The sequence below is a fragment of the Dryobates pubescens genome, chromosome 24 (assembly GCF_014839835.1).
Source record: "Dryobates pubescens isolate bDryPub1 chromosome 24, bDryPub1.pri, whole genome shotgun sequence".
Classification (NCBI taxonomy): domain Eukaryota; kingdom Metazoa; phylum Chordata; class Aves; order Piciformes; family Picidae; genus Dryobates; species Dryobates pubescens.
Genome location: NC_071635.1, coordinates 6304437 through 6319442, shown reverse-complemented (window position 1 = coordinate 6319442; position 15006 = coordinate 6304437). Strand labels below are relative to the sequence as shown.

General features: G+C 44.8%; 2 protein-coding genes across 2 annotated transcripts; one reads left to right on the top strand and one right to left on the bottom strand.

The window, feature by feature from the left end:
- Window positions 1-751: 751 nt before the first annotated feature.
- Window positions 752-7077, top strand: CCNA2 (cyclin A2). The gene is made up of 8 exons (XM_054172509.1): window positions 752-883; window positions 970-1270; window positions 2299-2414; window positions 2767-2990; window positions 3511-3715; window positions 4534-4647; window positions 5130-5263; window positions 5706-7077. Exons 1-8 carry the CDS (start codon window positions 752-754, stop codon window positions 5758-5760), a joined length of 1281 nt encoding a protein of 426 aa, XP_054028484.1. The 3' UTR covers window positions 5761-7077.
- A 1799-nt stretch (window positions 7078-8876) lies between these two features.
- On the bottom strand, window positions 8877-14797 carry EXOSC9 (exosome component 9). Its single transcript, XM_054172753.1, has 12 exons — window positions 14702-14797; window positions 14452-14546; window positions 13230-13349; window positions 13014-13116; window positions 12435-12572; window positions 11911-11993; window positions 11452-11584; window positions 10901-10989; window positions 10596-10742; window positions 10044-10249; window positions 9679-9757; window positions 8877-9181 (listed from the first exon to the last, which is right to left on the bottom strand). Exons 1-12 carry the CDS (start codon window positions 14765-14767, stop codon window positions 9100-9102), a joined length of 1341 nt encoding a protein of 446 aa, XP_054028728.1. The 5' UTR covers window positions 14768-14797; the 3' UTR covers window positions 8877-9099.
- Window positions 14798-15006: the final 209 nt, after the last annotated feature.

Here is a 15006-nt window from a genome sequence, read left to right as displayed (position 1 = left end):
GAGGGGAGATTCAGACTGGATACATGGAAGAAATCTTTTAAAGTGAGGGTGGTGAAACACTGGCCCAGGTTGCTCGGAGAGATGGTAGATGCCCCATCCCTGGAACCATTACAGGACGTGTTGGACAGGGCTCTGAGTAGCCTGATCCAATTGCTGATGTCCCTGCTGCCTGCAGGGGGGTTGGACTAGATGACCGGTAGAGATCCTTTACAAGCCAAACCACTCTATAACTCATTTTTATTTTAGACAAGATGAACTGGCTTGTGAATACAGAGATTTGTTCCCAGGAGCAGTAAAAAAAGATCAGCTGTCTCCATTAACAGGAAAGCTCCATTTTCTAGTGGAGAAGGGCAAGGCACTTCCCTCCCTCAAGCAGGCAGGCACAGGGTATGGCAACGGGGCCGGAGCTGCACCAGCCTCACGCAGCCAAAGCCACGCTGCTGGCAGCTAAAGCCGCCTTCCGCTCCGCTTCCCCAGCCGCCCTCTCTCCTCAGCAGGGCCACGCCCCTCGCCTGTAACCCCGCCTGTGCCGTTCTCTCCTTCCGCTTTGGCCCTTGCCGCCTCCCGTACGCCGCGTGACGTACCGAGGCGCCTCATTGGTCGATTCAATAGTCGCGGGCTACTTGAACGGCCAGAGCGGCGCCGTGGCGCGGGACTCGGCGGCCGCCGGCGCAAGTCGCTCCCGCTCTCCTGGCCGGCGGCACTCGCTCTCTTCTCCCAGTTGGCTCCGGCCGCCCCTTCACCTGCGACCATGCTTGCAGAGCAGGAGAATCAGGAGAACATTCCCCCGGGCGGCAAAGGGCTATCGGCCGCCGTCGCGGGCACCCGCGTGGCGCTGGGACTGCTGCGGGGCGCCCATCAGCGGCCTGGGATCCCGCAGCAGGTGAGGTGGGGAGGAATCCTGTGGGCCCGGGTCGGTGCAGGAGGAGGCTGGGGGGAGGCGGGGGCGCCATCTTGGGGCTGTGGGAGCTGTCAGCAATAGTTGTCAGTGGCGGAGCCGGGCCAGGGTCCTTCGGAGGCGCTGACGAGCTACTCTCCTTACAGGCGACGCGGAGCGGCGTTGAGGGCCATGGCGCGACGGCAGGACGGCTGGGCGGTGGGCCGCAGGCCTTCACCATCCATGTGGACGAGCCGGACGGGGAATCGCGGCGGCGGGACGGTCTGGCGACCCAGAAGGAGGATGCGGCCCTGGGGCTGCGTACGGCCGTCTGTGCCCTTGGGGAGCGGCGGCCCTTGGCGCCTTTGGGCAACGCCATGGACATGAGCTTCGGTACGTGACTAAAGCGCTCCGGCAGTCCCCGAGCACCCTTTGCCCAGGGCCCGGTGGTGTCTCGCCAGCTGAGCTGCAGGCAATGCTGCCTGGGCTCTTGGCGGGCTCCCGTGGGCCTCAGCCCATCGCTGCTTCCTCTGCAGTAGCCCCAGGCAGCGCCCGAATCAGCAGAGTCCTTCCCCCAGAAAGCACCGAGGTGACCAGGGTTGTACCAAACAAGGCGTTATTCAGGGAAAAAAATTCAGAGCAAAATGTGGGAGGACTTAAATCCAGAAGTTGTTTCAGACATAGATTGGTTTGATTCAGCACGGAAGATGGCTTTTCAGTTGCTGAGACTCTTTAAACCAGCCATTATGATACACCAGCTTTTCAGTCCAGCTAAGCAATCAGTTATTTGAGCCTTTTCACTTCTAGCCCTTGCTTTTTGTGGGTAATTTTATGCTTTTAGCTTTACCTATTAGTACCTCATGAGGGAAACCAGATTACAGACAAGCATAGCCCTTAAAGCCACTACCACTATAGCGTTAGAAAGTCATTTGACTCAGATCCTGATGGTTAATAGATTCTTTTTTTTCTCTGTAATGGTACAAGTGTTTTGAGCTCTTCTCAGTACGTGAGAAATGGGAGTTGTTACAATCATCTTCTGTAGCACATGCATGAATGTCTGAGGGGCCATTTCATCACGGTCTGCTTTTGCACAAAAAAACTCTGGTACCCCAGCCCAGTGTGGAGCCACAGTAGCTATGCCAACAGGACACATATCTGTGTAACAAAGTAGCACTGAGCACCCTATAATTGCGAAGGAGTTTTCTGTAGCCTTTACTCTTGGAAGCCAAGAGGAATGGGTAGCTTTCTCTGTTGCAGCAACATTTTGGTTTTCCAAAAGCCTCCTCAGCCCCACCTCTAGTAGGTAGTCTGCCCTCGCTGCCTGCCAAGACATCCGCCAGTCCCGGAGAGCCACCACACTCAGGCTACAGAATGGTGGTCTGATGGTGCCCATTTTAACATGGCTGTTCTCTTCTGCTTAGATTCTCCAAGTATTATGGACATTTCAATAACCTCAGAAGCAGAAGAGAGAAAACCAAATGTTAATAATGTGCCAGACTATATCAGCGATATCCATACGTACCTTAGGGAAATGGAGGTGAGCTGCTCTCTTTTCTTATTTGCATACAGCTTATGGGGGAGAAATCTGAGGTTGAAAAACCTCTAAATGTCTGTCAATACTACAGTGATTAAAGCTTGCTAGAAGTAGTAAAATAAGCTGCTGTGTTCACGGTTGTGACCACAACTCTGTTTTCTGGTGATACAGCTGCTTGTGTCCATGCCCTGAACAGAAGCTACAAGGCAAGATTATGGAAATACTACTTGCTGATCTTAGACTTCACCAGTGTTCACTTCTCATCTGTTTAAACTGTAGTAAATGGAGCTTAAATAGTTGCTTCCCTCTCAGCACTTGGTCCAAACTCAATCATATCTGTCATCTAAACCCACAGGTGAAATGCAAGCCTAAAATGGGTTACATGAAGAAGCAGCCTGATATCACAAACAACATGCGTGCTATTCTCGTGGATTGGCTGGTGGAAGTTGGAGAAGAATACAAATTACAGAATGAAACCCTGCACTTAGCTGTAAATTACATTGATAGGTTTCTTTCTTCAATGTCTGTTTTGAGAGGAAAACTTCAGCTCGTGGGTACTGCAGCTATGCTGCTTGCATCGTAAGTAAAAATGCTTAACTTAAAATCCTACCCACTGGCTTCACCTAGAGGAAAATCTTGTGGCTATTGCATTTGCCTGCTCTTCACACATGAAAAAAAAATGGGAGTTCTCCACCCAAAAGCTTGGGATGCAAGGTTCTAGGCTATCTTTTTAGATTGCCCCTACCTAAGGATTATTTCTAGCTGCTGCAACAAGCTTCTGAACAATATTTGAGGAATATGCACAAGGCATGTGGAAAGCAAGTTTTGCTTATGTGGATTATCAGTTTAGTGGGTTCTGCTGGAATTTCAGTAACTGAGTGCCAAATTGCTTAGTTCTAAAATGTCAGGCTGTTGTAGCTCTGTCATTTCCAATTCTTATTCAAGTGCTACTGAACCAAGTGCAGCAAACCTATATGGTAACATTTCCCAGCTACTTCACAAGTCAGAATTTCAATTAGCATGATGTCTTTTATCAGATGTTGCTGGTTATCTGGCTATCTAGTGCTCTGTTACTACTCATAACCATTTCTCCTGGCAGAAAGTTTGAAGAAATCTATCCTCCTGAAGTAGCAGAGTTTGTCTACATCACAGATGACACCTATACAAAGAAGCAGGTTCTAAGGATGGAGCACTTAATCTTGAAGGTTTTGTCATTTGACTTGGCAGCTCCAACAATCAACCAGTTCCTCACTCAGTATTTTCTCCATGAGCAGACAAATGCCAAAGTGGAGAGCTTATCCATGGTAAGTGAGCAGTACTAGATCAGCCATGAACTAGAGAATTCTCTCTACTGATGTACTTTACAAACTGTTTCCTAGTCACAGCTGAAAAGGCAGGATTCTTCAGTCTAGGCTTCTCTGCCTTTTCCAAGTTTCAAATGTTCTCTTTCTGGCAGAGTTCTAGAGACTGCCTATGAAGCGCTGTGCGCTCCTCCAGAAGCAGTGTCCCACCACTGCAAGCTAATACTCCCACTGCCACTTTGTTTGAGATGCTCCATTCCTATCACAGGCTGCAGCTGGCCTGGCTCAGCCATGCACGCCTGCTCAGAGCGGGCTGAACTATCATTTGGAGGTTGTTTCACTGCTAGATGGTTTCCCTCTTTCTTATCTAAAACTGCCACAGCTACCCACACAATTTAGCCGAAAGATTTTTGTTTTGGTTTTCTCCTCAACAAGTAGCAAGCTCTGAATCAGTGGCTAACTTCTGAAGCAGAGCACAGATAAGGTTTCTGCTGAAGTTGTATTCAGTCCCTAACTATGGTAGAGCTCCTAAATAGAAGCTTTTGTCCCCTTGTGTAAAGGCCAGACTTGACTACACTTTTCCATCTAAATTTTGTATACCTCTAAATATAACATGGTATTCAAAAAGCATGGGGGGGGGGAGGGGGAAACACTGACAATAGCTAACAGTACATACTAAAAGAGAAAGTAAGTGGAAACTATTAAAAGCTGTTCCTCTCCCTGATGGCAGGATTGGAAGCTTCAGGCTCTGGTGCAGCTGCTAAATGCTCCTTTATTTTCTTCTAGAAACAAATTATTCCCTTTCTCTGTTTCCCTTTCAGTACCTGGGGGAGCTGAGTCTAATTGATGCTGATCCTTACCTGAAATACTTGCCATCAGTTATTGCTGCTGCAGCATTTCACCTAGCAGACTACACCATCACTGGACAAACCTGGGTATGTAGCACTGACACTGGAGCCTTCAGGCACCTTTTGTGCCCATTTAGTGTCTTCATATGCAATTCAGAGTGCTGGGCTGCAGCCTGGGCTGCAGGAGTCGCAGCTCTTTTGTGTTCCTAGGCTGTTAATTAGGGATTGCTCCCTAATTTTAAAAATGGGACAAACACACCTTTTCTTGTAAGGAAAAGCCACCTAGTGATGCACTCTGTTCTGGTGATCCTCATTAAAGCTGTGAACAGCTCCCTTGTGATGACAAGGCAGGAAAAGCTAAGCAATGAAGGAAAGGAGTACCTGTTCAGAATATGTTGGTTTTCAGGATTACTGTAAATCTACATGCACTGAGTATTAAACTGCTTTGAGAAAACTATACTCTGTTAACCTACTAGAACCAATAGTTTCAACAGCCAAAAACTCTGCTAGTGGTTTTCACCATAGGCAAACAGAACTGTTCAAGTGTCCCTCTTACTTTTTCCCCTCAGCCTGAATCTCTATGCAAAGTAACAGGCTACACCCTTGATGACATCAAGCCTTGCCTCATGGACCTACACAAGACCTACCTCAAAGCCGCACAGCATGCACAACAGTCCATAAGGGAAAAGTACAAGAGTACGAAGTGAGTATCTGTAGAGGTGTACAAGAAGCTGCTATGTTATGCCTGAATTGTCCTAGCATGTAACTGCTTAACAGGGTGGGGGTGTATCTTGAGTCTTCAGCTGGACTTAACTAACCAAACCTGTCTACCACATCAGTCTAATGGTGACAAGACTCCCCAGGTTTTTGTACAGATTTGTTGAGCAATACTTGGTGTTTACCACAAGGTCTGCTATCACTACCTTAGTGATCAGGTAGAAACTGGAAGAATAAATTTGTTCCTACAGTTGGCAGGCAGGAGGTGGTACCCAGTGCTCCTAAAAATGTTGGGATGGCAGCTGACAAGCTCTGGAATGTTTCTTGCCTCGAGCAATGTGCTGTGCTTTGCAATATGTACCTGCTGCTCTTCACAGCAGAGAGCACTTGAGTACAGTGACATCCTGCATCTTTTTTTCCCTCTCTAGGTACCATGGAGTATCGCTTATTGACCCACCAGAGACACTAAACGTATTGTCATAATCAAGAGACTGCTCTTTTAATAAGATGTATATTGAAAGAAAATGATGTACAGTTTTAAACATGGTTCAGAATTCTAGATGTGATCATTCTGAATAGTAATACAGGTTTTGATGGGCTTAATTATGAGGCTAGTTTTGTGGTTTTAATGTAAATCTTTTGTACATGCAATCTTGTGAAGATATTTAGCTGGAGCTTTAGGAAAAGGTTCTTTTCAAGCACAGAATTAACCATGCAGAGGAAGTAAAGTCTGAGACTGCTTACCTAATTCTAGACTTAAACATTAACATTAGCAGTGTATTTACAGTAGGGCTTTCTCTCCTTCTGAGAGTGACTTGGACTCCACAGCAGTATTTGTAGCATTTTTATACTGACTAGTTTGAACTGAGGTGTAGTATAGATCCAGAATGTGGCTCAAGGGCTCTAATACTGGAATAAACTACATAGGTCTGAGGAGAACACCTTGGTGGAATTGATTCTTCTGCAGGTCTTTAGGATGTGCCAGTTGCTGTTTAGCCTTGTTTGCTATGTAATGTATTGCCAGGTCTTCGTAAGATTAAAGGCTGAATGCTCTGCTGCAGGCAGAGTATGGTTAAAACTAGTGTTACCAATCCATACTTCTCTCTTCCAGAACAAAGAAAATGATCTTGCTACAAGTTTCTTCTAGTCAAAGTGTAAAACTGATGTTCAACCCCATTGAGTTCCCACTGATGTTAGCTGTCCTGAAAGCCCATCAATATCTACTAAAAAAAATTCTAGTCCTCAGTCTCTACTTACTTAGTACCTCTCTAGAGGGGATTGAACTACTGCTGTGTCCTCAAGAGAAGGGAATGTCTTCTGGTGTGCATTGGCCATGTGCAGGATTGTATGAATTCTGTACATGCCCTTCACTTGGAACAAGTTCCTCTGATGTGCAGCAAAAATGTAGGCCAACTGGTTTTATGTTCCCTTAGTTCTAGAACCGTTATTCAGCAAACTAGCACAAAATTGGCATTAGATCAAGTGGACATTTACCATCAACCTGTGTAAATGGAGTGACACTGCCTGTACCTGCTGTTCTTTGCATGTAAAGCAATGTGTGCATGGGAGTGGGTTTAAGCCATTTCCAGGTTGGTTAATAAACAATTTTTACATCTGATGTTGGTGGTCTTGCCAATACCTTAACAGCACTGTGGGGCAGGTAACTGCAATCTTAATCTGGCATATTGGCAGGGGCTACCCTGTGAAACCTGTGTCACTTCAAGTCCAAGCTCATTTCAACACTGTGGTTCTCTGGACACGCAGCAGGTCACAGTATAAATTCCTAAAAGATGTTAAACAGCTGTTATGGTGTGGGCTACTTAAAACATTTGGAAAATTAGCCCTGTCTTGACTCAGTAACACTGTTCTGCAGTCTGAGCCCTTAATCAAGCAACTTGGTACAAAACTGTGAAGTGGTGGTGACTTACCCAGCTGAGGGAAGTGTGCAGCAGAGGCTGTCTTGTTTGGCCAGTCTGGGCTTTTTAGGATGTACTTTGACTTTTTATACATGTTTCATGAAGAACCTTATTTCATGGCTTTACTGTGTTCTCTAAAAGCTTTCAGTAGGTTGCCACTGGGAAGCTATAACTGGTTAGGAAGAAACTGTTCAGTGTATCATGTCTGGTGCTGAGTGTTGGAAAGGCTCTAATCTTGCAGAAGAGGAAGCTTGCATATAGAGGAAAGTATTAGATCCAGTTGTGGCATCAGTTTGTGACCCTTGAAAGGGCAACTGATAATAGAGCATAGTGCTCTTTTTGAGAACCTGGGTTCTGCTTTCCCTTTTTGTGATGTGTGCTGGAAAGTGGATGAGGAGTGATTCAAAGGATGCAATTCTTTATACCAGGAAAGAGTAAGGAGCAGGACTTAAGTGAAAGTATTTTGGTGGCTTACCATATTAATTTACTGCTTAATAAGCTGTCTCCTTGCTCTGTTTTCAATGGAAGTTCTGTTACTGCTCCACAGCACAGAGAAATGCTGCTGTGCTTGCTCCCTGACCTCTAGGTTCAGTATAGTGACAGGACTTTTCCCTACAGCATAAAAAAGTTTCAGTCATGGGCTGCCCAGTATGTTTCTCCTTCCTCACTAACTGCTGCAGTAAGTACTATCTTCCATCTTCTCAAGTTAATATGGGATGGTTCCAGCTCTTTGAATAAAACATCCCAGGTTGTACTGTACAGTTCTGCCTATCCAGTTTATCTTCAAGTCCTTTCAAAATAAAGTCTCCAAGTAATGTAGGGTGTGAGATGTTATGCAGAGGAGAGGCAAACAATATTTTTTCCTGAAGAAGTTGACAGTCTCATGGTACTGCAGAAGAAGAAAGTGACCCTTTGTTGGTTCCTATGCTCCAGCCAGTGACTTTGAGCTGGAAGAACTGATATTAAGAAAAAGCTCAGGTTTGGTTCCTGGAGGAGTGGGACTTGCTGCAATAGTCCCTTTCTGAGGAGCACAAGCAGATTAAAGCTTTACTTGGCTGGGAGCAGTTCTGAGTTTTAGGGCTTTTTACATGGTTTTAAACCTGACTGGGGGAATGCAATAACATTACAGAAACTTCTTTCCTGTTCCTAGCTTCTGAAATACTAAGGCCATATGTAATATACTGATTTTGCTCTTGTAAATATGTGCATGTTTTCAATTCAACTTTGTTTGTGAACAAAACAGCTCGGTCTGCTACTTTGTCTCTGTTTTGCCCAATTCTGAATTTGGAAACACCTTTCACTATAGTTCAAGAAGCAGTGTTGTCTGTTGCATGTAGTATTGAATTAAACTTTTTTAAGAAACTCCATTGCTGGTTTGAGTTGCTTCTCTCTGAAAGCTTTGTGGGAGTTCTCCCCTCTTGCTGCAAGTACCAGCCTTTCTGTTTATTTTTGTACAAAGCAGCTTCCCTGAAAGACAGATGTAATCACAGGGGAACAGCATCTGCTTTTCCCTTGTGAAAAATGCTGCAAGATGTGGCAATAGTAACCTTAATCAGAAGAAGCTTGAGCTGTAATTCCTTTTACCACCCGAACTCTGACTCTAAAGCCCTCGTGGCAGAGGCTCTTGTCTTAGAATTGCAGCTTCCTTCCACAGTTGGAGCACTTGCAGAACTTGAGTCAGTTCAAACTGACCTAGTGAGCTTCTGCTGCAGCTGGATGCTAACCAGGGAATCACTTACATGCCAGATGTTTTTATTTAAAGCTGTGCACAGTAGCTTCATAAAATATACATAAAAGCAGGACCAGATAGGAGGTGGGAAGAAATAAAATTATATACAAAAATAAGTTCAGTAATGCTTGACCAAATTAGGTTTTGTACAGCATTTCTGAAGGAGGGATGATGGCTTTAGTAAGCAGCTTTCTTCTTTCTTCTCCTTTTGTTAAAAGTTTTCTTACTTGTATTTTCTTGTTTCAAGCTGGTCTGGGTTCTGTGAGCAAACAACATTTGTATCAAAGAAATGGTACTGAATGGGCTTATTTCACAAGAACAGAGATGGGTCATCCATACCAGCCCAAGCAGCCACCAGCCTCAGCAGAGTTCAAACTTAGTTCTAGAAAAGTATTCAATGCACAAGGGTTTGCAGAGCTAGTGCAGTGGTGCAGCAATGAATCTCAATTTAAGATCAGCTATAGGGTATCATGCACCATATCTAAAAAGCAGCTGAATCAAATCCATTTTTCCCCTATAGCTCCCTTTCGAATGATGAAAATGAGCCAAGTATCTGTAATGGTTTCAGATAGCTGCAGGTCAGCCAGGGTAACTGGCATCCTAGGACTAGGCACACTAGCCCAGATTTAAACTTCCTTGTTTTCAGCTATGTAGTTCCCTTTGATGATACAAGCCCCTTCCTTCTTGGCCTTGCCAAAATCCTGTGCTTCCATATGTGCCTTATCTATTCCTTTCCCTAATTTCAAGTGATGTTACCTTGTTCTCTTTGGTGGTTCCTGTGGTGTCAGAATGACGACGTCTTCCTCTTCACTGTCAGACAGCACAATAGTTTCATCTGAAATGAACCATAGAGTGGTAATCAGTTTTGTACAATTTCTGCAACTAATACCATAGCATTTTTAGAGAAACATTTGGCATAACTACTGCTTAACTGGGAGCCCTCCAGATACTACAGAATCAGGTTTTTTGAAGAAAATGGAAGTGCTCAGGTGAAAATAGGAAATGGGTGTAACTCAAGTAGAAAGTGACTATGATGGTTCTTACTGCTAAGGCTCTCTCTCACACATTTACTTCTGTTAAAAGTGGTATGATAAGCATATGGTATCACAATAAATACCTACCCTTAGTTTCCTTCTTTGTACTTGTTTCTTCCACTGTACTTGTTTCCTCAGTTTCCATTTTCTGACCTTCAAAAGCTGCAGCCTCACTTTCATCTTCCTCTTCCCCTGCTTCTTCCTTCTCAGATTCTTCAAGATCTCCCCAGGAGTTCTCTATTCCTTCCCCAATTTGGGCTGTCCCAGGAGTGTGCAATATTGGTTGGGTAAAACTGAAGTTGTTAAGAAAAATCTTGGTGTTTACTGTGAACATTTTATTATGAGAGCAAACCCATTTTTTAAGCTATGTTTTTTCTTCCCCAGAGAACGTCATTAAAGGGGAACGAAGAGAGACTACTTTCCCAGTTTCTGTATCAGCCACTTCAGACCTCAGTTTTGCACTTTATGCTAGGAATTAAGCTACCTAAAGGCAATTAGAACCAAAAGTAGAATGGTGTTGATGATTCTTCTCAAGGCCATAAGGCGGCCTAAGCTGTCAGGAATCTTGAGGGTGTGTTTATCTTCTGGCACTGATAATGCAGGGTATGGGAAGCCTGAATAACCCAACAGAAAAGATACACTTCTGAAGGAGGGTCAGCCTTAGTGATGATCTCTTCTGCTTGTTTGTCCACGTTGTTAGTATCAACAGCAGCACTCTCCCTTTTGAAGGCGGTGATCTTTTGATTTGGGATAGATTCTGCAAAGCCAAACTTCCCACCTTCTTTCCTAGTCAGCCAGTGACAAAGATAATTTCAGGATGTTTCACACTTAAAAATGCTTCCTCTTTTCAAAGTGAAAACAATTTGTTTATCAAACTACAAGTTGAGAGTACTTTTCAGTAAGTTTCTTAAAAATCCCCATTCTGCTTCCTCCCTAAAACTCACCTAGCTTTCTGGTCATTGTCCAAAGCTTTTTGAATTAGCTCTGTCATTTCTGCAACCTTCACAGCTGTTATTTTACTGCACCTCAGAACCTGTTTGTTATACAGACAACAACAGTTTATAATCTTGAAAGCAAGGTGTTTTTAACTAAGACAAAGAACGTCATAGGAGTCACAAAGAGTTCAGTATTCAGTACCAGTATTCAGTATCACTAAGGTTGGAAGAGTTGAAACATAGCATCATAGTATGAGGGATTGGCCACACAGTGTTAATATGACAGCCTCTACCTATAGAGTGCAGTCTGAATTAATTCAGAGACACCCTCAGCCAAATCACAGGGGGAAAAGTATCTGATCAAGCAATCTACCTTTTCTACGTCTCTTCTTCAATGTCATTTTGCTCTTCCACTAGGACTAAAAATATGTAATCTTTCCCAATTAAATCAGAGAGGTAATTGATTTCTTAGCTTCTCAATGTCAAGGATACCTCAATATCAAAATTACAGCACAGGAAATTGGTTTAAATGAGAGAAACTGATCAAGGCAAAAATTTACCTGATCCTTTACTAGCATGATCCCTCCACTGGACTGGATGGTACAAATTTCCTGATGTTTGTTCATGGCAATTACAAGGACGCCATCCATGACGCGTTCCTCACGTTCACTTGGATCCACCAATAAATAGGTCCTAGAATCCAGATTTTTTAAATACAAGGCAACAGTTAAAAGCCTGGGGCGAGTTACTACTCTTAAAACAACTAAGTTGAGGCATTGGCTTATGTATTAAGTTATTACAGGCACACTGCCCCCAGAAAGTTTTCTATATTCTCTATGGAAAGCCGGTTAGTCACACTGCAGGATACACAAATGCCTCCCCCCGGCCTCTCACTGCAGGTAAGATGTTTTACCAAAACCAGCTGTCTATATAAATATCTTTAGGACCCCTCTATGTTTGAAATCTTCTCTGCAGAACTGACAATAAGCTGTTCTTGTCAAAAGTACTTAAAATCTTACCCTTGCTGGAAGAAGGCAAAGCTGACACAAATAGGCATGTGGTGGATACTCAGGGGGACAGGATCACGTTCCTCAGGCGTGTACTTTGAAAAGAGTTGGCCCAGAAGACAATTAATTATGAAATATTTGATTTTAACCAAAGACAAAGAAGCTAACAGATGTTTAGTCATCTAGATGCCTTTTAAAAAAAATATATTTTTTTTTTCACTCTTGTGCAATTCTTAGTTACTACGTATACAGGTAAATGCATTAAATTCATCAGCCTTGTATTTGATATGGTCAAAGCACTGTCAAATACTTAACCTGTACAATTAGTATTTCCATAAACTGAGAGTGATAAAGTTCAGTATTCAGCAGGCTTCCAAGCTGTCCTTTCAGGTTTTGAGTAGCAACAGCAACACACCTATCCTAAAACTTCAGTGTTTTGGAGTTTATCTGGTCACACCAACATCCATTTCTCCCTTGTGGACAGACAGACCCAGCCACCTGCGAGGCCACATTTAATATGACCTGGTAGAACTTACCACAGTCACCTCCTCTCCCTGCACAGACACGTCGGGCCTGCGGAAGTGGCAGAGCGCCACGATCCCTGCTATGCTGGCAGCGTCGATAATGTTGCCGTCGTGATTTAGCAGGTGCAGGTCCAGGCGAATTTGCCAAACCTGAGAAAAAGGACAGAAAACTGCATGGTAAATGGTGGTGTGATCCTACAGAAGCTTTGGTTTTTCAAACTAATGTTCATTTTTTGAACCATAAAAATAAAAAAAAGAACCAGAATGCATTTTTCAGCTCTTGGCTTCACCAGGTGAAGGAGCTCTGTATGGTCTATGATACCTGGTGCACTAGATTTAATTGTGACAACTTATGTAACACAAAAGTACAATTTCAACTTTATTCTGCAAAGAAATATTTGAATGTGAAGGGTCCCAGCTACTTCAGAAAGCCTATAGAGATATGCAAGTTAAAAATATCCATAAAGTCAAATCCTTACCACAACCTACAATTGGAGCTTCTAGTTTCTAAAACAAGACAGAGACCATCTTAAAACCAGACCACAGGTATCATTTAGTTTAAACCCACTTGAAATCAGCAGGTTTTCATACCTTTTCACCAGCAACAACACAGAGAGACTCTGTATCTATACATTTGGAGTTTCTCAGGCATCGCTCTATTAGTCTGTTCACTTTCACCAGTAATTCAGTTTGCCTGTTAAAACAAAATTAACCCCAAGTGACTAGGATGATGCCTCTATGCTTACAGGTATCAAAACAGTGGCTCTTACACCATCTGTGTTTAGCCTTTTTAAGAAAGCGACCTACCTTCCAGGCTCAAACCCAGGTGCAGCCATTGGTGAGAGCTCCAGATTGAAGAAAAGGATACCTTCTGTAGGCCTGTTTGGCTTGGGGGGAACAAGTTCACATGACACTTGTGCAAGAACCCTGAAAGGCCAAATAAACCAAAGTCAGTGAATTTATCAGGGGAAAAAACCAAAACTCCTACCCCTAGAAACATACATACTTGGAAAAAAGCATGCTTTTAGGCTTTTAGCTTTACTTCTCACTCCTGACAGCTTTTCATTCAATGCCTCTAATCAACAACTGAGAGAACAAAATGTAGACATTTGAACAGTCTCCTGTTTTTTAAGATTAAGAATATGTTTCAAATACAAGAGAATCTATAACTGTTTGTGTAAGTGCACCTATTCCACTTTTCCACAAACTAAAAGGGCTCTTTGATTTGTGGAAACACACATAATACAATGTGACGGCAGTGAATACAGGGATGAAAAATCACTGGGTTGGAAGGGCCCTTTAAAAATCATCTAGTCCAACCACCCTGCAGTCAGCAGAGACATCTTCAACCAGATCAGGTTGATCAGAGTGCCATTCAACCTGACCTGGAATGGTTCCAGAAATGGGGCATCTACCACCTCTCTGGGCAACCCATGCTAGTGTTTCATCACACTCACTGAAAAGTAAAAATCTTTCCTATATCTAATTCTTCCCTCTTTTATTTTAAAAACATTGCCCCTTGTCCTGCCACAACAGGCTCTGCTAAAAAACCTGTCCACTTATTTCTTATAGGACCCCTTTAACTACTGAAAAGCCACAATAAGGTCTCGCTGAAGCTTTCTTATCTCCAAACTAAACAAGCCCGACTCTCTCAGTCGGTCCTGAAAGAGGGGTTCCAGTCCTCTGATCATTACTGTGGCTTCCTCTAGGCCCACTCCAACAGGTCCGTGCCTTATGCCGAGAACCCCAGAGTTGGACACAATACTCCCGACGAGATTTCATATTATAATAATTTCGTATTTACAACCCACCACCAACACAGAAATCCTGTGCCTTCCCACTTCCTCCCCCTTGTCTATGTCCCTATCCCTTAATTGCTATGACTTTTAGACACCTGTCCTTAAAAACTGTTCACTTTGATCTCTGCGGCTTTCAGTCCCCCAACAGCCCCCGCCATGCACTCTGCTGGCTTCTGCAGATTTGGAAGCTTAAGGCTTTAAAGCCGATCCCCCGCCCTCTCCACATCCACCTGGTCTTCCCCAGCTCCACGATGCAGCAGCCGTAGTCGACGCCGAAGGAGATGCGGACGTTCCGGTAGTCATAGCACTGCCGCCCGTCCAAGCGCTGCGGGATACACACGAGTTAATGCGCCATTACCGGGCCGGGGCGGCGGAGGGGGGCCGCTCTGGCCTACCGCCGAGCGGCGGCAGGGGAGAGCCTCGATAACCCCCGGCTCCAGCGTACAGAAGGGGACGGGGAAGGGGAGTCCGGCCCCGCACCTTCCTCTCCTCGATAGCGCGCAGAAGGAATCTCCGCTCGCAATTCGAGAGCGGCGTCGCCTTCATGGCGGATCGGCGGCGGGAGTCCGCGCGCTGCTGCAAGCCGCCGCGCGCCGCGATAGCGTCATCGCCGCGCGACAATCGCGCGCGGTAGTGCGCGGGCACCGGGCTCGCGCCGCCAGTCCCGCCCACGCGCGGTTACCTCAGGGCTGGGCGGCTGGCCTCAGGGCGGGCGGAGGTTTGGGTCTGCTCGGCCGTCAGTCGTGGTTGCTCCCGGTGAGGTGCTTCCGACCGCCATTGTCCGT